Genomic DNA, 23,137 nt, shown 5'->3' with positions numbered 1-23,137 from the left:
ACAGGAACACAATGTCTTTTAGAATACTCTGAAGAAAAGATGCTTTCTTGTGCTCCATTTTAAGCTCCCTCCCAATTCTTCCAACCATAAATGCTGAGATGCTTTCCTTGATGCCTTTTTGTGTCTGCAGGGAGAGTTCAGTCTTTCTAGGCTCAATTAGTCACTAATATACAGTAAAGGGTTAACCTAATCTAAACCAATTCAGACTGACAGACTCACAATATACTCATTTGCTTAAAGTATCTCAATGAGTATTATTGTATACTTGGGATCCAAGTAGACTAGATCTTGGGTCCAAGAGGTTAACTGACGTGCTCAAAGTCCACTAGTTAGGGACGTAGTTTATTCTGGTAGCTGCAATCTTCCTGAGATATATCTCTAAAAGTAAATTCAGTTCTTTACTTCGTATCTTTCCTGTTGTGGCCTAAACTTTGATCCTATTTGATGGGAAGAAAATAGCTCAATGTACATACTTAGAATATTTGACAGAATTGAGTCTCCAGTCCAGCTAATGAACAAAACAAATTCTAGAGCACAATTGCATCTGCCTTTTAATGGATATGTGGGTCCTGGCATATGGAGGAGTAATTTTTCAGGAAGAACATATAGAGACTTTCCATTAAACATCTGGACTACTGAAAATGAAACTCTTAGACTTTGTCACTCTAGCAGCAGAGATGATACTTCTGGCCAGCTCATGATACCGATCACAGACCAAATCATTCATACCTATCCACATGGATTCACTGGTAGGCTGGCCCAAGGGACTGTACTGTCCCTGCTTTTGCAATGACCATTTTGTGTCCTGTTTAATGTTCTTTTTGTTATAGACCTTTGGATATTCTATCTATAAAGTGATGGATTCTGCCTTCCATCTCTAACTTTCTAGGTATTATGTGAACTTATGGGTAGTTGAATACACATATTGATCATGTCTTGGAGATATATCAACTTTTTCATACCTCTAGGATATTATTTAGTGTTTGGGAAGAAATAATTTATTTAATAAATTCAAGTATTCTCCTAGAACAGGATAGAGCCATTGTTAAATTACCTAAGGGTTGTTATGGATTTTAAAAAAATTTTAGATGGATAAAGAAATAAAGATGGAAGCATAGTCTTTGAAGTAGTTCAGAATAATGTACAAAAAAGGAGTAGGCATAGGATGACTCCAGTTGTTAGTCAAAATTAGAAGAGAATCTTGACATTACAAATGTGAATATTTTCAAACTGTCCTTTTTATAAAAATAGGATAATAATATTCCCCTCCCCCCATTTCCTTAATTCTTTACAAAATTTTACCTTTCAAAATTTTCTGCAAAGTATTTAGTCTTAGATTTCGGGTTTCCTTGGTTCATTTTGTTTCAAAGGTCTGTGATTTCTGCTTGTTCTGTGTATGCTGAATTTGCTGTTAAGTGGTTTGGCTGATGTGAATCCTGATTGGATGCTGGGAAAGTTTCTGGGTCTTTGAGAAGAGTTAAGTTTAAGGAAAGGGTATAGAGACATCTATATGACATCAGAAAAAGCCAATAAAGAAGGTATGCAGATGTTTTCAAAATCCCATATGCCTCATTTAACACTGACTTCTAAAATACAGGGAAAGGATTTATACGTAGAGCTGGCTGTTCTATAGGAAGTAAAAGTGGAGAGGCAAACTATGTATTGAAAGATGAGTTTTAGAAGCTTGTGAGAGAATTTAAAAATGAGATCCTAGTTTGGGGAATGATGAGCAACAGTCTGTTTCCCTGCACAGGGAGTGGCATGTGGGTTACTGGGTGGTAAATAGAATGAGCAGAGAGGGATATAATAGCAAGGAGACTGAGGGTAACCACAGACTATCCAGTGACCCCTTTATCAGACGTACTCACAGCACCACTGAGGGAGCAGGGGTATTATTTTAAGCAATCGTACTGGGCAAAAGCCATCAAAAACAAAAGGAAGTGTGAGTCAAAAGTAGCTGAACACCCAAGATGCCTATTCATTAAATATGTGTGTGCGTGCACACAGAGTGCAAGACAGGTCACTTTTGAACAAATTGACAAAGATTTATACACTTCCAAACAGAATAAACCGTTCTATCTTTGACACTAATAACTAGTCAATTTCCAGCGAGCATTTCAGAGGCGTTTCTTGCATAAATACTTCTTTGAAAAAAGTACATTCTCACCCCTCCTCAAGTCACATTTCCCATATTCTGTAACTTACTGGAGACTGCTCCATTGTGGCTTTTTGTGCCCTCTGACCAGAGTCTAACTAAATCTTACTCCTCACAGCTGCTTGGAAAGAAAGTACACCCTCCAGGGAAGGATCTCTGAATCATACTCAGTACAAAGTGGAGGTTTGGCAATTATTTGGAGAAATCTGATCAGTGTATCTTTTGGCCTGCATTGTATGCCTTGACCATCTCCAACAATCAGCCTAATTGGATAATTGTCAAATCTCCACTTAATTTTCTACTGAGAAGACCTCCCTAGCGAAACACTGAGTCATCCACACCTGTAGGATAGTGGGTTGTAACCCTCAGAGAGAGGCTGAATCAGCTAGTTAACTGATAATAGACTTGACCTTGCATTTCAACATGTAGGCTATGTAAGTATCAGGAGAATTAATCACACTAAACTAGATTAGGAAATATATACATAGGGGTTTTTTTTTTCCTATAAATGATTTCATCAGTATAGAGAAATTTGAGTATGGAAGCAGTATAGTGCAGAACCTTTCCTACAAGTGACGCTCTTAGACAGTTGCATGCGATATCGAGAGGTTAAATAACTTGCCCAGAGTCACGCAGGTTGTACATATCAAACCTGCATTTGAACACAGGTATTCCTGACTGAGATCAACTTGCCATGCACTATATCACTCTGCCTCTCACGAAGAGTGGGAAAAAAGCAAAAGCCAATCTTTCTAAGATCAAGAAAAGTGTCTGGCATGAGTACAGGTTTAGTTAGAAGACTACATAAAGATGTGACTGAAGAAAATTCAGAATGAGACCCTTCTTGCCTTCTTCATCAGATGGTTCAGCTTAATAATCAGTCAAAAACACATTTAAGCACCTAGACTGTGATCTAGACAGCCATCCCTTTTCTCCATATGATATAAAAAATTGCTTGGCCTCTGGAATTTATCTTTATGGTTCATTATAGTGTCTGCCTCAGGATTCAACAGAAGACAATGCCTTCTCTGAACTAGGATCTTGCACTCAGGACAAAGATCGGGAGCAAAATCTGTTGTTCCACTGTAAAATACATCACAGAAAGTGGCTTATCTTGAAAAATGAGAGGGGACACTGTCTTAAACTGCAGAGGGGAAAGAATTGAAGTAAAAAAAAAAAAACTCAAGTAATTCTAAGAAGACAATCATTGAAAGGCATCTTACCGGTAGGGAGTGGCGAAAAGTGAAGTATAGTTCTTTGAAATACTTGAATTCACTTAGCTGATTCTTAGTTAGGAATGAACAACTGGCCACTAAACACAGCCTTCCCCTCCCCCCTCCCTCACCCTTCACCTCCAGCACCAAGGTCAGCCTGAACCCATTATTCAGCATCTCTTGGATCTTTGAGGTCTGTTTACAGCTCATTCACATAGTCAGAATAGATATTCTTAATGACATGGTTAATGCCCCAAATTAGGAAGGTAGGTTTAAAAGCACATAGACATCTGGTCTTTTTTTTTGCAACTTTCATATTTAGGGGTGTTGTGTCTTTCTAATCTTCATTTATAAAATGATCACTGCTTTCTCAGTAAAATCGCTTGAATTATAACATGGTACTCAGTGGTTCTATAACTCTAATACTTCAACATGGCCATTTAAATCTAAAGTATAACTTAAATTTATTAGCCCATGCATGCATAGCAGATGCACCTGTACTTCCCACCCCCTTGTTTTAAAGGATCTATAATGAATTCCTGTCCTGTTTTCACTTTACTTCATTAAACAACCTAATAGTTTCACAACTATTGAAGGAAGGCATCCAGCAACTGAATTACTTGGAAACTACTCTTCATTCAGATAATGGTATTGTTTCAGATTATAGGCAAGATGTACTCTCAGTGCTTCTGTATATTCAGATGCTAAGCCTATCTCCATGTATCAAGGCTCATAGAGAGCACAGATGTGAAGATGGAGGGAAAGATAATGAATTATCCATTTCCTGCAGGTGATTAGCAGGGGAGAAAAACTAGCTTCTCTGCTCCAAAGAGGAACTTGCTTTCTTTCCTTGGCCCAAAGAAAAGATCATGGGAATTCAACACATAGGCCACTGAAGACCCAGAAATGAAGTTTTCATGGAGTCTATTTGCCTTGGAAACATTTGAACTCCAATATCTGCTTGAGGATAGTTTCAAGTGAGGTTATTCAAGTTATAGTTTGTCTCAGCAAATTATATGACATTGTCTTCCACCTCCTCATGGGCAGCCAAACTGTCCCCCATTTTTTGTGGGGGTTTGCATCTTTTAGTCTATGGGAATGAGCTTGTGGCTAAAGGATGGGGATGAGAAGGTCAGGAGTTCTGGGTTCTGTTTCCAGCTTATATTTCTGGCCCTGACACTTAATCACTGTTTAGACTTTGGCTTCACCTCAAAATAACTCCTGATTTCCCCATCTATAGCACAGAAAGAAATGCTTGTTTGTTTATGCACTTGAAGATTCTAGGATGGAAGGTAGTACAGAGAAGCCAACTATTCATCATTGGATTTATTTTAGATATTATGGAAGAAAAAGGGACTAAACATTTTCTCTAGGTAACTGTTGAATCAATACATCACAGGAGACATAGTCTTATGAAAACTTTGTTTGAGTAAGGAAAAAAAAACTCACTGTTTTATAACTAGGGTACTTTAATCCTAATTTATTCCCCTGTTAACTAGATGGATGTAATAACATGGGTTTTCAAGAATAGAGTGGCTACAGTAACCACCCTCCTCCCTGTCCATCAACAGCATTTATTTGAACACCCAGTGTGTGGTAGGTACTTTGTACCCAGGTACTTTGTTTTCACTGAGTTCCCTAATCACTTGCTTTGGGTAGAATAAATTTATGTTTACATTTCATTAGCTCTTTTCTTTTTTGTGAGACTAAAACTTGTCAGTCACTGACAACCCAGTTCTTGTGGCTTATGGCCTTTTTATAATTCTACTCCAGACTTAGTCATCTTTTCAGTGTAGATAAATTCCCACATAGATGAGGCTTCTAAGGCATTTGACCCTGGGAAAGAATCCTCTGCTATAGAACTGAAAGAAACTCTCAGAAAGCAATGGGATAGTGAGCTGATGTATACATGTGGGGATGCCACGGGAGGGAACAAGGGAAGAGAGGAGGCAGGATTTTTTAATAGCACAATTTCCACTAAACTGAGAGAGATTTATGTATGTTAGAGAGTGAGACCTAGAGTTGACCTAAAATGAAAGGTTTTCATGTATTCATTTATTCTGAATCTTCCACTTTGCATCCTATGATATTCATCTCTCATTTTGTTGGTGTTTATCTACGCACATCATTGTCTGTACTAGGCCAGATGGAGAAAAAGAGTTCATGTGTTTTCTAGGGTTGATGTTACTGCCACTGCTGGACAAGAAAAACATCTTAACTCCCTCTCTCCAAGGAATGGAGATCACCTCAGCTATATGACCACCCTTCCATCTTTAGAGGCAGGAATCCTGAAATGACTGGGAAGGGTCATGTGAAGTGCTGTATTTTAAAAATAATTTTGGACATGCACCATATTTTATTTCATTTAACAAAAAAAGATTGGATCTTTGTGACAGTTTAAAAAATTACTCTAGAGGATACCTTTTGTTGTCAAGCCTGTACATTGTTATTCAGATTGTTCTATCTTCGCTAACAATGTATTTAATGTAAATGAAACCAGTTGTGATGAATACCAGTGTTTCACTAACCAACAGTGCTGTCTTGTCCATGAAAAACCTGCTTTGTAAACTTCCAGGAAACTGTGACAATTAGCGTTCATCTGTCGCACTTGTGCTTTCCATAATAAATGTAGATTGTGAACTCGCCACTTGGGTAATGTGGTATTTTTCCGTGTGCCATTGCCTAATATCACACTGAGTTACACTGTGTCATCTCGTGTTACTTTATTTCGAGTCATAACCTAACATGATATACTGTAACAGGAGGTAATGGGACAGTGCATCATGCTAAGCGTCAGAACTGAATTGAAAAATTCTTTCAGTCGCGCCGGAGGACTCAAATCCCTGTGCTGGTATCTTCCTACATTTTTGCTAGATAATGATAGGATTAAATGCCAGATGACCATATGAAGAAGCAGACCACTTTTATTCCTTTACTAATGTAAAACAGAAGGCATCTTCTTGTATGACTCTGGCTTAAAGACAGGATGTTAGTATGCTTTGAAATACATACCAAAAAGGCAACTGAGACACATTCACAGTAGTACAGTATTGGTGCATTTAAGCTTTCATGAGCCTAATGGGAATAAAAGGGAGAGATTGTCGTTAAAAATATGTCTTTAGTTTTAAAATGGTAATTTTCACGTTTTCCATTTTATCAGTATATGTTGATGAAACTATATGTCTTAAGGGTCTAGAAAGGGGCTGGAAAGTTGCTCATGCTTGGTCATTTGCTTGCGAGTACAGTGGATGGGTATTACAAGAACTGCTTACATAACAACTTATTAATTTTTTTTTAATGCATGTACTGTCCAGCGCAGGCTGTAGGAAAGCAATTTTGCCTTGGTTTAGCCTTGGCTAAGATATATCCCCAGAAGCAGCTTAGGGAATACAAAACTGTGGGAATTGGAATTATTTTCAGGGTTGCTCTATGGTAGCTATACAGATAAATATTGAAAGTCTTGGATATAATGGTAGGCTCATCTGGGCTTTTCTACATATTCTTTAGGGGGTAGGATGGGGAAGGAACATATTTTACATATCCAGTCATCTTATCATTTTTCATGAAGGAGAAGTTGCCATCAACTAGGTGTGTGATCTTGAATGAGTTTTTTGTCTTTCTAGACCTCAGTTTTCTCATCTTTAAACAGGGGTTGGGAGTAGGGAGGGTTGACTTAAATAATCTCTAAGAGTTCTTCCATTTCTATGATGCAGTGATTCTGAATTATATCACTAGATTATTCATTCATCCATTTCCTCCCATTATAGACATCTGGTGCCTTTTCATTACCAGTTTGGAGAAACTATATACTTGTAGGTTAAGTGAGAAACTCAAAAATATATAAGAAACTAAGACACTAGACCAGCGGTTCTTAACCTGGATTCCGTGGACCCCCAAGGGGTCTATGAACTCAGATGGGAGGAAAATTAAAACTTTATTTTCACTAACTTATCAATTAACTCTATTATTTCCTTCCATTATAGTTTTTTAAAAAATATTCTGAGAATGAGTCCATAGGCTTCACTCGACTACCAAATATGAACTCTCTCTCTCTTTCTCTCTCTCTTTCTCTCTCTCTCTCTCTCTCTCTCTCTCTCTCTCTCTCTCTCTCTCTCTCTCTCTCTCACACACACACACACACACACACACACACACACACACACACGCACACACGCAGAGTTAAAAAACCCCTGCTTTATAGGATAAGAGACGTAGTAAGATCTATTATTCTCTTGACCAGAAAGTGAAATCCTGGGCTGGTGAGAGGGATACAATGTAGTTAAAGTAGCATTATTAATCCAAAGCAAAAAGAAAATAACATCCATTCTACGTATCAATGCACATTCACGAAGAAGGGCATGCTGTTAACACATTTCTGTGGCTGTCAGACTTGTTTTTATTTGTAAAGCTGTATTAGAATGGACCCCAGACAGAAAGCTGTAGTTCTTTTAAACACATCCTATTAGAGTCTGTTTAAAATTTTTGCTTTTATCACTTTTTTCATCTAATAATCTTTCCCAGTTTGTGGGTAGTAAGTGACCTCATACAATTGGAGTCTCCAGAATGGCACATTGGTCATCTTCTAAATAGGTATGTCATGGTTGATTTCTTAAAGAGAGAAGACCAAAATGACTTAACAGTAGTGGCTTCAGGATCGTAGCCCACATATTTGGGGGAGAAAGGAAGAATATTTTTCCAGGCCAGGAGGAAATCTACATATTTGGTAAACATTGATTGAAATCAGTAAATGAGACTGTTCAGACAACAACTGGTCTCCACATTACAGAATGGCTATTCTGTTGTATTTTTTTAGCTCAACTAAGGGTTTTGGTTTGGAACCTTGAAACAGCAAACAACTAGTGTATTAAAGCATAAAAATCAGTAAGTGAACTCTTCTCCGAATTGGCCAAAATGAATGCAACAGCACCAAGTCTACATGCTCCCTCTTTCTTCTTTTCAAAGGTTTCCCCGCATACAGTAAAAGGCATGTGATTTATGACAATCCTCTGACATTGGACATGTTTACTTTTTAACATGTTAAGAAAATCCTTTCATTTTGAACTCAGACATTTCTTTGACTGAATCTTTCACCCACATTCAGGTCTACACAGAGGGCCATTGTATAAAGGCAAGTGAGTGGCATGACATCATTTTTGCTAAGTCTTTCCCAATAAGAATCTGAGGTAGCCCTGATTTACACAGGAGTTAATGCGGCTGCCACCACTTGGTTTTAAACAGGTCATAAACAACAGACATCCTAATGGTGCACGTTTTTAGCAGACGGAGATGTCATCTCCATCCTCTGCTGGAAGGCTTGGTCAATAAGGTCTATGATTTTGGATTCCTTAGACTTGCTGGAATCCCTACTTCTAATCCAAGCAGCATGTGCTCCCTCCACTATCCCTCGGTGGTAGATAAATTAAGCACATTGGCCTTTACTGTAGGGGTATATTTTTGACTGCACCTTTAATGTCCATGTGGAGCAGACAGGGCACTGTTTTTTTTAAAGGTGCCCAGGGAATACTTCCTATAAGAGTAAGGGTAGGTCCTGATGTCTGGCCAGATTTCTAGGATCTGGCCGAAAAACTGGTGCAACTGAGAGGGCTGCTTATCCCGACTGGGTATTAGCGTGTTAGCTACCCTATAAACGTTTAATTTAATCTTCCAGCCATATTAAAAAAATAAAAAAATGAAAGATCATGAGCTCTGCAAGTTACCAAAGTCATTTAGAACTTAACCTTTGCCATATTGGACACTGGAGTGTTTTAATTCTTAAACTGGAAAGTTTACAGCACACACAAAGGTCACTATTAGACATGTCTGGGGCCATTATTTCACCACTGTTCTCTCTCCATGAGGACTTCTGCCATTGTTAACAGTAATAAGCTCTGCTGAGCAAACCCTGCTTCTCAGGTGTGAGGCTGAACTTGGTTTTCTGGCCTAATTCCAGGGCCTGCCATTTCTTGGATTTATAATATGGTTGAAGCATGTTAACTTGAGTCTAGTTAGGGGAGGCAGTTCATAAAACGGTATCTTCTCAGCAGAACCATTTTAGATGAGGCTGCTTTCTTGAGTTTGACACTCCTCTTTGGGATAAAAAATAGACCTCTGCTTGCCTAAAGTGCGAGTGGAGTCCAAGCAGCTGGAGAGCTTCATGTTGTTAATCATAGCCGGCCAGGTTATGGCTAGAAGCTGTCTCTTTCAGCTGGCAGCCCCTTAAAAAAGGTGTTTGAGCCGACAGCTGACTTCAAATATTTGACTTTCTAATATAAAATAAGTTGGATTACAATACTGGTTTCTATTAAATGTGAGGACATTAATCTCATTCTTGGCATCCCAAACTCTACAGCCCTCTCTGCATATATACACTGGTTCCCTGGGTCAGGCACATGAGGGAGACAGTCCAACTGATCTGTATATAGGAAACATATGGGCCTGGGAAGAGAGTGACAGAGAAAATTGATCTATTGAAGGAAGGGCTGTGTTAGTAGCATGTTGGGCTATGTTGCCAGAGATGTAGATTTGGGAGCCAAGACCTTTTATCGGAGCTCAGGGCTTCCAAAGTTTAGAAATACCTCTGTCAGGAAGGTGTGTCATTACCAATGGGTAAAAGGTGTTAGAGTCCAATGGGACTGCCCTCCTGCTGGCTTACTTCTGGTTGAGGCATTTTCAGAAACAGTCACTGGCTTAATCCTTGAACCAGATGATAAGATGGTATTGTCTTATTTACACATCAGATAGTTAGCTGAAAGCTAACAAGGGAAAGGGAGAAAGTGGGGTGGAGGCTCATCATACTGGTAGAGGCCCAATATGGGCCTCCAAGCATTGCCAAGGCTTGTCTTTTAGAGTACTACTGACCTGGGTCACCAGGGTTACCAAGGTCATGATATTGAGTCATCCAAGTGATACAAGTTCTAAACTCAAATATGTGTGATTTTCACCAAAGGGATCTAAAAATCACGATTCCTTTCAAAATTTGACAGCAGCACACTAGCTGTCTAGTGTTTTAAGCTTTTCTATCCCCCCTGATAATCATATAAAGTTATGGTGAAAGGTAGTCTGGAGAGCTCATCAAAGACAAGGAACAGAATTAGCCAAATATAACCAGTAGTCTGTCTCATATCTGGGTGGCTTTTTTTTAACCAATTGAATAAGAGCTGCTCTATGAAAATATACAGACCAAGGATAGCATTCTTTATGTTTTTGCTAGTTTTCCTCCATGGCATTTCTACAATGTTCCTAAATAATTTCTTAAATTTTTAAAATGATTGTGTGTTCCTTAGCAAATGAAACATTAATGTATGGGGCAGGAGAGAGGCAGAGATGAAGAAGGCTTAGTAGGTAGGAATAGACAACATTGAGGTGGAAATAAGAAAGGGTTGGGCCCTACCTGAATAGCTCAGTTTTGACAGTGCAACAGGAGGCATTGTAGGTGCTACGTGGACCCAGAAGCACAATTGCCCCACTGGTTTTTCTGTTTAGTAGCTACTTACATGACCAACTATATGTCACCAAAGATGGTGGGCTAATAACTCCTCAAACACTTCATTAATCCTTCCCTTAATGTTACCCATCCCCAATATTCCATATCACTTTACTGAAGGAATCTTTTAATAATTATTAAAAGGAGATGTGTTTACAAACTGCCAAATGCACTCTGGGATGAAAAGTGGTGCTAAACTTGTCTCTACCAGTATCCCTTGTTTCTATAAAAAATACCATACTAATTACTAAAGGGTCATATTTGGGGCCTGCAGATCAATATACTCTTTTGTGTGTGTGAATGCATGTGCACGTGTGTATGTGTGTGTGTGTGTGTGTTTGTAACACATTTTTCAATTGACTTGTTATTTTTTTTCTTGCTAAGTATGGCAGCCCCAGTAATTTAACAACTCCTAAATTCGCTTTGCCTCCCTATTTGAATGTGCTGAAAGAACAATTTTAAGAAATGGACGCACACATATAAATATGTACGTATATAATATATACATGTGCATCTATACATAGTATATGTAATAAGTACAAATGTTACATATCTACTATGTGTAATATATGCTTATATGTAGTTACATATATATGGAGAGAAAGAATAAAAATTAAGACTATAGGAAAGTTCAGCATAAGGAGAAATTTCAATCATAAGTCTCGAAGGATGAAAATCCAGTGGATTATCTTTGCAGGAGTCTATCCTTTCTAGTGGAGAAGTGCATGCCATTGATAGGCAATACTGTATTTATCAAAATAGCATTGTTTAGCCTGGGTGTTTGCCACTGAGATGCATCAGGAAAAGTCTCTGTTTGAGGATGTTCATTTACATCTGGTTAACAACTTTGTGAGAGTGTATTGGACTATAATATGAAACATATGAGAAAATATGCCCTCTCAAGAGTTCTGTTAAAACAATTTGTACCTTTTTTTCTTATATGGCTTATGTCCTGCTTACTACCTCTGTAGTGTGTACCTGTACCTTGTACCTGTGATTATTAACAAAGGAGTCTTTGTATATAATGAAAAGAGTATAAAAATAAGTTCATAAATCTATTCTTGAACAGGTATCTTCTTCATTATAGATGAGGGGGGTTGACCATTATATATGATCCATTCATCTCAAGCAGCACTTTCTCATCTATTACAAATGGACGTGTGTGTATGTATGTGTATTGTGTGTGTTTGTGTGTGTTTTTTAAATAATAATTTGAGAAAGACTATATACCCAGCTTTAGAGAAAGATGCTTAAAAGGTGGTGGTGGCAGGGGGTAAGGGATAGAGATGTGTGTGGAATGAGAAGGAAACGAACAAAAAAAATCAGAATGATACAATCTATGTTGGAAAGGCACTCAGAGGCCATATAGTCCAATCTGCAGCTAACTAAGCATCACTTCTAAAACTTTCTTGAAGTGTCACTCCAGTCTTTTTTGGAAAACATCTACTTTTGGGTAATTTTTCTTTACATGAAGCCAAGTTTGCCTCTATGCTACTCTCACGTTGTTTCTGGTTCAGCCCTACAGGGACCAAACAAATTGGGTCTAGTTCCTCTTCCCATATGATAGTATGTCCAAATGTTTGAAGACAGCTATTTTGTCTTTTCCCCACTCTTAACTAGTCTTAAAAAACCCTGAAAATTCTCAGCCTCTTCACCTGATCCTCATATGGGATGATAATGAGTGTCCTTACAATCCTGGTTGTCTTTCCTTAGACTTTCTCCAGTTTCTTAATATCTTTCCTACAATGTGGCACTCAGAATTGAACACTGTATCCCAGGCTGGTCTGACAAGAGTAAAATATATCAGGACTACTAACTGCCCTAGTCTTGAACAATATGCATCTTTTAGCACTGTCCAAGATTCCTTTGGTTTTCTGTTTTGTTTTGTTTTGGCTGCCACATCATGTTGTTGACTCATATTGTGATTCTGGGGTACTAAAACTCCCTGACCTTTTTCAGAAAAACTTCTGCAGCCACACCTTCCTTGTTTTCCACTCATGAAATTGTCTTTTTGAACCCAAGTGTAACGTTATAAATTAATCCCTATTATAATTCATCCTCAGATCCAACCAAATATTCTAACGTGATGACATCTTTCTGGATCCTGACTCTGCTATAAATGTTAGCTATTCTGCCTCATTTTATATCATCTGCAATCTTTGTAAACATATTATCTATATTTGTATCCAAATCACTGGTAAAGGTTTTCAACAGTATAGGGTCAAGCTCAGATCGCAGGTGCAATCCTACCAGAGATGTCCTTCCAAGCTGACATTGCACCAGGTGTATGCTCTTGACCAACCTTCATCTCTACATTTTATTCATAAGAATAGCTGCTGATTTTATCAAATGTTTTGCTGCATTCTAATTAAATTATGTCTGTAGTATTTTCCTGATCTGCAAATCTAGCAACCGTTTCAAAAAATTAAAATGAGTTTAGTCTGTTATTACCTTTCCTTGATGAACTCATACTAAATTTTGTGATAGGTACTGACTGCCTCCTTTTCTAGATGTTCGTGTGCTATCTTTTTGGTAGTATTTAATATAATTGCCCCAAGAGTTGTCTAGTTCGCAGACCTATAGTTTGTAGATTCCACTCTTTCCCTTTAAAAAAAATGAGGCAAACACTCATTTTGTCCCAACCTGGTAGCATCCTCTCTTTGTCTTCGTAGTCTTCTAGAAATTTTTGTCAGCAAATCAATAATTACATTAATCTCAGTTCAATAAGCATCTGATAAGCACTATTATGCACAAGTTCATATGTGAGACACTAGGGATACAGAATCAAACCTAAAATATCTACTAGTCCTTTCAGAACTTAGGATGAGTCATTTATGAATCTGACGACCTGAACTTAACTTATCAAGGGAAGGAAGGGAAACCAGCTTTTATTAAGTGCCTGCTGCGTGCCAGTCACCATGCTAAGCACTTTGCAAGTATTTACTTCCTTAGTGTCTCTCTATTTACTTGGTTTTCAATTCCATATTTGCTGATTTTATTCAGTCTTTTCTGATTCAAAGGTACCTCCTTGGCAGAAAAGAAAACCCACAGAAGCAAAATATGAGTTGAACAGCTATGTCTTCTCTGTCATCATTGTACCATCCACTCAAAATAGCATTCACATATTTTCTTCAATCATCCACTTTCCCCAACACACCTTTAAAATGCCCTTTTTACTGTCCTTTACTTACCTTGCCAGCCTCAATTCATTGTGACTTAAGCACACTTGATACTGTTTTAACAGGACTATGCTACACACTTTTGTATTCATCCTTTATTACTTTTCCTTGCTTCCCTCTTCTATGTACGTGTGGTTTGTTTGCTTTTTTAAATTCTAACTAGGAAAATGAAAATTGAGAACTTTGCAAAAGGGAGATAGTGTTTGTGCATATTCTAAGTTCTTCTTGAGATGGTCTAATACCTATAGATATGTGCAACCTGATTCCACCTTCCTTCTGTTAGGCATTTCTCCCCCAATCCTACCTCAAAATACTTAGTCAATGGGGTTATATTATCCATAAGTATATTATACATAAATACTTGTTGTCACTTTAGGGTTCAAGTTTGACACAGAATCCAAATGTGATAACGATTCAGCAATTAAGTATATGGTTAAAGATTATGAGCTTTAGTTAAATACAGTATCATAATCAATCACAGTGTGGCCATCATACCCTAGACCCTCAAATATGCCCCCACACCACTAATATGGGCTTCAGAAGTTATGTCTTCTCTCATACAATGCTTCTATATTGTCAGTCTTGGGCAGGAAAATGGGCAGGTGGAGAAATCCAAGGTGAACTATCCTTGTCACTAAAACACTGGCCATGTGATAGTCCAGACTCTGTTTGTTCCAATGGAATACACTTTTGGAAAACTATTTGGAAGGTGTAAGGGTGGGGAGGAGCTGAGGAGAAAGATAAAAAATGTTTTAAAGTTTTCATTTCTTCTTTTGAAAAAATCATATCAATTAAATGCTTTTGCATAGCTAGTTATAATGACAAATATCTTTGCAATTGTATTTTTACTGACCTCTAAAAACCATCTTATTATGCTCAAGTTTACCAAATGTGCAGACATTTATCAAATGGACCATCAGTAGCCGGAGAAATGCAGTAGTACATCCAAGTTAAAATTTTTGCTTTGATTACTACAAATCCATGGAGCCCTTGGGTCCAGAGCTTCTACTGCAGTGTAGCTATTTGCAAATAGATTTTTATAGCACATTAGTGCTGGAGGAGATTCCAAAGAAAATAGTCCTTTTCAATATTAGAACCAGCTGTGACTTTCTTGTGCTGATGACTCATTCTCTCTCCTTCTCTCTCTCTCTCTCTCTCTCTCTCTCTCTCTCTCTCTCTCTCTCTCTCTCTTTCTCTCCTTCCTTTCTTCCCTCCCTCTCTCTTTTTTTATTGGGTGGGAGAATGAGGCAAAAGACACACAGAGAGTTATTCAAAACATTGTTTGTTTTGCAAAGGGTATCCTAGCCACAAGCCAACTTGGTCGTACCAATATGCAACTCATGTTTATATAACTTTTTTCCTCTTTTAACAGTTCCAATTATAAAAACAGAACCCACCGATGACTATGAGCCTGCTCAAACCTGTGGACCAATGAACCAAGGATTAAACCCTCTCTCTAAGCCATACTACAGTCAGCAGATCATGATGCCTCCTGATCCTGGTTCTTGCCTTGTGGCTGGCTTCACTTCCTGTCAGCAGAGAAACACTGTGATGTCATCCTCTCCCAACTCAAGCCCCAAGCTTCATGACCTTTCCTCTTCTGCTTACAACAAGTGCATCACGAATCCAGGCCACAGCCATCTAGGACTTCAACAGCCTGCTGGAGGTGTCCCCACTATCCAGGAAGTGCCAAGGTCTATAGTTGTACACCCAAGCTCTCCCGATCAATCATCTCACATCATGCTGCAGCCGCAGGTGAGTCAACATCTGAGCAGTAGCTGTTCCCTTGGTTACCAACAAACACTCTATCCCAACAGTCCCTCTTCTCCAGTTCCATCCGTTACCCAAGAGTCAACCTATTTGCAGTCCTGCAGTCCAACTCACTCATCTATAATGGGTCAACAGCAGCACCAACTGCCGAAAGTTCAAAGAAATGAATCTCCAACCAATCAGCCACTGTCATTGCCAGAGTTGCATGAGGACAGTAATCATAATTTGGCCCCTATTCCCGTTACGATCAAGCGAGAACCTGAGGAATTGGACCAGTTGTACCTGGACGATGGTAAGTCCTCCACAGCTGTAGAGGCTTGCATTCCACCATGTTGCAGTATCAGTGAGTTTTATTTTTTTAACCATACCAGAATTCTGGAAGGAGGAGTGTGTCCATTAACCGACTTGTGGAAGTATGCACCAAGTTGCTCTGATAGTCTTCGTATGAAAACTAGTTATTTTAGTTTCGTTTGCAGTAACAAAAAGATATTCTTTGCTGTGAGTCACCATGGAGCTAGCCGCATGACCAACAATTACGTTGCAGTGAGCTTAACCACTTAGTCTTGGCTTATGCCTTTGCCAGTGAACTGCACACCTGTCTAACTGCTGGACCATCGTCCCAGTGGTAACGCATTAAAGCTTAGAATGGCCAAATCTGCTGGCTGAAACAAAATATTAACTGCTGAACTTTAGCTAGGCAAGTTCCAATTAGGACTGAGACCTATCCATAAGCATGGCTTTTGGCCCAGCTCTTTAGCCCCTTGGCATTTAAAAAACTAGATTTCATTTAGTGACTCTTTCTCGCAGCTATATAAAACAAAACCAGAAAAAAAACCCCAAAAACCCTCCACAACATTAAAATGCTGTGGTGAACTTGTCAGGACTTGGCTACCAAAGATTTATTATGTGAACAGAATGAAGGCGTAATAAGAAATATGGTTACACAGCCTTTCTGAGCTGTGATTTAGTACTCACCACTGAGTATCCCCATAGTACTCAACCATCCCTTCAACTCAACATGTAAGATTCTTCAGAATAAAAATCAAATTGAATGCCACATATTAAAGGTTATTTTAAAAGGGAGAAGTTTTGTAACAATTGTAGGCAACTAATTGGTGCCCAAGAACATCTGAATTTGATTGTCTTTCAGGGAGAAATTACATCAGACAACTAATTCATTGTGCCTCATTTTAGTTTATTCTTTTTAGAAAGACTTTTTTTTTCCTATTTGAAACAACATGACACTGAATTTGAATGAAAACAGAAGCATTATTGACTTGTAATAACAGCATTCTCCTATTTGGTTCTGGGAAAACTCTAATTGAGGTACTAATCAGTCACATGACCAAAAAGCCCGAGGTGTTTTGCTCATTAAGAGTCCAATTCATTAATGCTTTTATGTGACTTACACAACTCTGCTGCTGGTTGCTTGTGTGGGAGTCAGGGGGTTATTCATAAAGGAATAATTCCAGTTTATCTAGAAGCGAATTGTTTCACAAACTAAAAACTAGTCACATCTGGAAAATGTAAACCCCTTTCTCCGCCCTTCCATTGCTCCCTTACCTCTCCACCTCTTGCAAACACCACCATCAACTACACTGAAAAACCAAAAAGTCATACACCAGGATAAGATAGAAATCCCTTACGGAAGAAAGGTAGCTTATATGATTCAGTCCTTTGCATTTATTTCCCCAGCTAAAGAGTAAAAGCGCCTTTTAACTGCCTTTCCAGAAAAATAGTCACTGGATGATGATTCTTTTCTTTTCTTTCAGAAATTGTCCCCTCTGCTTCCATGTAGTTACCTTTTGGGGGAGGGGAGGGGTCTACAGAGGACACCATCAGAGCCAAGGCACTTCTTGAATTATTTTTCCATTAATGATGACACAATCACACTCATCTATAAACATTCAACTCATCTACATTTTGTTCGATGCTCTACATTTTGGAGGGGCTATGACTGGGGGCGGGGATGTGCAATCAAGCCTTGGAATAGAGAGAAGTGAGCTATCCTCCACAAGAATTGAATCCAAGACTGTAGCTTTATTCAATTCAGCAAACATTTGTTAAACACCAACACTGTGCAGACCACAAATAGCCACTGACTTCAAGGAATTTCTCTTCTACTGGCTTATTCATTTCTACTCTACTGGCACATGCGCAGATAAGTAGACGTAAAATAAATTCAGGTGGGAGAGTGCATCAGCAATTCAGGGGATCAAGAAAGGCTTCAAAATGGAGATGTTATCTGAGCTGAGTCTTGGAAATGATTATTATTAGCTAGCATTTATATAGCACTTTGAGATTGGCAGAGAGCTTTTGCAATTTTTGCATTTTATCCTCATGACAACCCTGGGAGGCAGGCTCTATTATTATACTTGTCTGTGAGATGAGGCAGATAGAAGTTTAAGTTGATAAGTGTCTGAGGCTGGATTTGAACTCTGATCTTCCTCACTGTAAATCCAGCACTCTGTTCACTTTTCCACCTAGCTGCCTCTAGTATCAAAAAGACCTTATGGTGCTTGATTTTGACCAGTGAGTAAATAGACCATGGCAGATATATGGTGCTTATAAAAGATATGTGGACAAAACCACGAATATCTAAATGTTTTCTCATTCATGTGATAGAGCCCTGTGAAGTCTTTGCCCTACTAATTTCTAACTCTGTAAGGCCAGTTTCATGGTTGCAATGTCAAATTAGCACATTTTGCCACAAATCATATAACTTGATCTGAAAGGAACTAGTCAGATGACCTCTTTTAGCATGTGAAGTAGATGTGTGTGTTTTAAAAATAATTTTTAATTAGTGTTTGTATAATATCAGAGTCAAATTCCAACCCCATCCCAAGAAATATAGAAGACAAGTGATGATAACCTGAAGAGGAAGGCACGGGAAAGATTAACACCCTACCTCCTGCCCACACTCCTTCCTTTCCATCAGCTGCCCTTAGTTCCAATATCAAGCTTAACAATTTTCTGGGAGTATATTGCTACCTATAAGTTAGTACAGTAAGAATGTTTTAGTTTATGTGTGAATATTCCACTTTTAATTTATTTTTCAATCGACTTGTCCCACATAACTGTTTTCAGACCCCACAAAGGTGAATGGGGCTCCAAGTGGCCATGTCAGTCAGGACCCATTTGCCCATCCCTGGGGCAGAGAATTCTCTTAGTACTTACGCTGATCAGTGGCAAACATGAGTATACCTGACATCTCAATGAAACTGAGCTTTTCCATAGGCAAGAGACCCTGACTTTCATTCTAAACTTATTCTGCTTGTCTTTTCCCATAGGGCTTGATTTGTATGAAATGCTAGATTTGCAATTTGATGCTAGTCAACTTTATGCTACCAAGCATGTAGGTATGAATTTCCTGTCCAAATTCCAGAAAAGATAGCCATGGCTATCTTTTCCATGGCATTTTCTGGTGGCTTCTGGATTGTCCTCTGCAGGATATCAGTCTCTGCAACCACTAGGAAGCATATGTGACTTTCCTGGAGCATTTTTTAAAAATGGCGTAGGAAATCTGCCTTCAGGGAAGTGTAGTGAAAGCCACCATTCAACTATTCTCATGTACTCAGTCATTCATTTATTTGTTCCCAAAATATTTATACAGTGCCTGCTATGTAGAAAGAGCTGTGCTAGGCATTCCTGGGCGCTGCTCCACCCATGCAGCACTGCCAGGCCATTGAGACACTTGGGTTCTAGTGTTCATTCTGTTATTAAGCAGTTGTGTGCAGGTCACTTTACTTGTCAACCTCATTTTCCTTGTCTGTCAAATGAGGATGTTGAACTATGGAAATAATACTAGATTTGGAGTCAGTGGATACAGGTTTAGATCCTCACTCTGCTATGTTACCACTGGTATGACCTTAGGAAAATCATATAACCTCTATGGACCTCAGTTTCTTCATCTGTAAAATCATGTGGGTAGATTATATGGTCTCTCTAAATCTATGACATTAAGACCAGTGGATTTCTAAGGTCTCTTCTATCTCTGACATTTCATGATTCTAATTTTCTGCCCCCTTTCAAAGCTACCTAGATGCTTGTGAGATTGTTGTGATCATAGCTAGGTAGAGATTTTCACCCTCTTTTTGTGTAAACCCAGAATGGTGGAAAGGAGAACACAATTAGGTTGAATAACTCCCATGAATGTTAGTGGCTTCTGTACATCTGCATCATCCCTCAATATGTCTTCTGGTGTTGATTCCAGCAAAGGATCTTGTATATGTTGTTTGCAACACTGACTTGATCAAGAAATGGCATTCAGCTTGTGCCAAGGAGTTAAAAAGGAAAACGAGTGAAACTTCGTAAATTTTTCCAATGTTTGAATGACCATATTGGCCTAACTGCAAGTTATATCCCTAAAATAAGAGCTCTCAGAAAGAGAAAACATATATAGCAACATAAGTTTAGAAGGGGTTCTTAACCATTTTTTATGTCCCGGACCATTGTGGCATTCTAGTGAAACTCTGGAACCTTTCTCAGAAAAATGCTTTTCAGTGGCATGAAATAAAACATTTAAGACTACAAAAAAATAATAGTTTTTAGTTTGATAATAGAGATATTAAATAAAATTTAAACACAAGTTAAGAATCCTGGTTTAGGTCTTGAAGGGAGTACACCAAAAAAAAGGCATCAATTGTAAATCACTCTTAGGTTTCAAAGGGGAAAAAAGTGTGGCATATATTCAGAATAATATGATATCTATAAGTCTAGGATAATAGCTTTAGAGCTGAAATGTAGTCAGAGGATTTACATGAGCACTAGGATTTGTAGGATAATTGATCACTAGTTGCAAGGGACCTTTGAGGTCTCCCAACCTTTCATTTTATGGATGAGACTTGCTCAAGTTCACACAGGTAAATCAATAACAAAATTTGAATTCAAACCCAAGTTCGTTGACTCTGAAATGGTCTTTCCATTTTACCATAGTTCAGAGAATGTAGATTTGATCCCAAAGTTTCTAAAAACTCTGTTCATTGTTCATTTTCTCTCTCCTGGACTACTCCTTGTGGATATGTGGGGATTTTTTATTTTTGAGGATAAAGAGATGGAAATCAAGGATAAGATCAATGAAGTTTAGTTCATGATCTTGCAGATAATTCTTTCCATTTTAAATTGTTTTTAGGCTTGAATTATAGCTCCTGATTTCCATTAGCTTTTAAATAATTCTCGACCTATTTATAAAGACAAAGTTTTTTTTTTCATTTTTCATTTTCTTTTTCGTTTTCAGCCTATGAGACGGATCAAGGTGCTGTTCATTCCTTTTGGTCTGGATCAGGTCCAAGATTAGGCCAAATATTCTAAAGACCTCCCTAAAAAAAACAGCTTAATGGAGCTATGTAAATATCCTGTATATAAAAATATATCTACATACATACACACCATATTTGATGTTTCACCACTGTGTCAGCTGTATTTAGCTGAAACTTCAAAAATTAAAACCTTAACAAGATGAAAAGTAGATGCTTGATTTAAATGTTTTCTTTGCAAAATAAGCAACATTTCTTATCCTCCTGGGTGGACAAAAAGTCTACTCCAGAGTTTGAAAATAGATTTTTATTTGTATACACTGTGAAAAAAAAATCCTAAGTTGAAGATCTCTATCAGAGTCCTGCCATGGACACTGTAATGCATCAGCATGAGGTGCCAGGGACTTTATGGCACTGCAGGTTTCTAGATGGCAAAATAATAGGTCTAAGCTATACATGAGACCAGAGGCTCCCAACCAAGAAACTCAAATCGTTGGGAGAAGAAGAATATTAATAATGATGATTCATTGCAAGTACTTTACCAATGTGTTCTCATTTTATCCTCACAACAACCCTGTGAGTTGGATGCTGTTATATCTGTATATAATAATTACACAATTGTAGTATCTATATTATATATATACATATCTATAATGTGTAAATATAATTATAATCTGTTTTCCAGATGAGAAAACTAAGGTTCTCAGAGATTAAGAGATTTGTCCAGGCCACACATCTAGTTAGGAGGCAGGAGTCCAGCCCTAGCCCTCCTGACTCTTAAGTTTGGTGCATTATTCTCCACGTCACAGTAGTGATGTAAAAAATGAACCCACTTTTCCTAAAGAGTTAAATAAGGATTCCTAACCATTCTTAGTGGCAATCCAGGTGAAAGGGAAGAACTTCACACATCTTTTCTAAGTGATTGTACTATAAAAATTGCCCATTCCCAGTAAAAATATCCCTTTAGTCTCTCATCAGGAAAGCAGATTATAATGCTCATTTCTTTCCCTAAGCTATTACGAAGTGGCTAATGACTTCACCGTTTGTTTAGTCATTTAGTATATTAGACTTGTCAAACAGGATCTAAAGCATCTTAAGATATAGTAAATTCAACAGGGGCTTTAGAAAAGCATTTCCCCTTCTAAGAAGTGTTGAAAAGAGCAACCTGTTACTTTTCCAACTGAGTATTTATAATACAGGAACATCAAGCTAATGGAAGAACTTACTGCCCCAGCCCTTCATCCAGAGTTCATGTTTGCAGGCAGACCCCACCTTATGAATGCTTTGGGTTCTACATATTTGTTTGTAGATAGTGGATTAGAACTCAATTCATTTCCCCATATGAACAGATTGTTAAAGTATGTTCCTAGAATAAAATTATAGTATAAAATGGATAAATATCAAAACTTCCTTAAAATGTAATAAACTGAAGTAGACTAATGGAAGGCTAGAGCCCTGAGATCCCCTGGATTCTGTGTCTCATCCTGTCCCACAAAGGCCAGGAGACCAGGTAGAGGCTCAGAGAGCCAGGGTAGTTTGTACAGAAGCATGGAGAAGACACCAGTCTGAGGGGCTGGTGAAGGAAGGACAAAGGGATAGAGAGCAGAAGGGGCAGGTAAAGGAGGGGAGGTGGGGAGAATTCCTATGCATAGTTATCTTCCTTATGATTACAAGTCAGGGACTACGTATTTTAGGAGCTTACTAGTTTTTTATTTATTATTCTCCTGCCTACACATAAACATCCTAGATCTCAGAGAAAGGGTAAGTATACTATATGTCCTACAATTCTACAAGGCAAAAAACTATTGAGAATTAAATTCTGAAGATGAAAGGAGGAATAATTTTGATGAGAAAAAAGGAGAGACTGATATGGACACATAGGGAATTTACCAACCAGCTAGCTTTTTTTTTTTTTTTTTTTTTTTAGTGGACAGAAGATGAGAGTAGGGCCAATTAACAGATGATGAATACAATATAACATTCTCCATAAGAATAATGTCAGGAGTGCCAAACCTCAGAATGAACTGAGACTTGCAAAGAGAGCTAAAGAAAATAAAAAGTGGTTTTTCAGTAGTTCATTC

The 23,137-nt window shown here is 38.2% G+C and overlaps 1 protein-coding gene across 4 annotated transcripts in view; it reads left to right on the top strand.

Moving 5' to 3' along the window:
• Window positions 1-23,137, top strand: part of NFATC1 (nuclear factor of activated T cells 1) — a 205,011-nt gene that overhangs the window by 142,785 nt on the left and 39,089 nt on the right. For 2 of the 4 annotated variants that reach the window (XM_072604044.1, XM_072604046.1), the window contains exon 9: window positions 15,404-16,093. In XM_072604044.1, the coding sequence (XP_072460145.1) occupies window positions 15,404-16,093 (690 nt within the window). Of the gene's footprint in view, window positions 1-5,545; window positions 6,015-15,403; window positions 16,094-23,137 lie in introns of those variants that run through there. The other 2 variants (XM_072604047.1, XM_072604048.1) reach the window with 2 other exon arrangements.

The sequence above is a fragment of the Notamacropus eugenii genome, chromosome 4, assembly GCF_028372415.1.
Source record: "Notamacropus eugenii isolate mMacEug1 chromosome 4, mMacEug1.pri_v2, whole genome shotgun sequence".
NCBI lineage: Eukaryota > Metazoa > Chordata > Mammalia > Diprotodontia > Macropodidae > Notamacropus > Notamacropus eugenii.
This window is presented reverse-complemented; position numbering and strand designations above follow the sequence as displayed.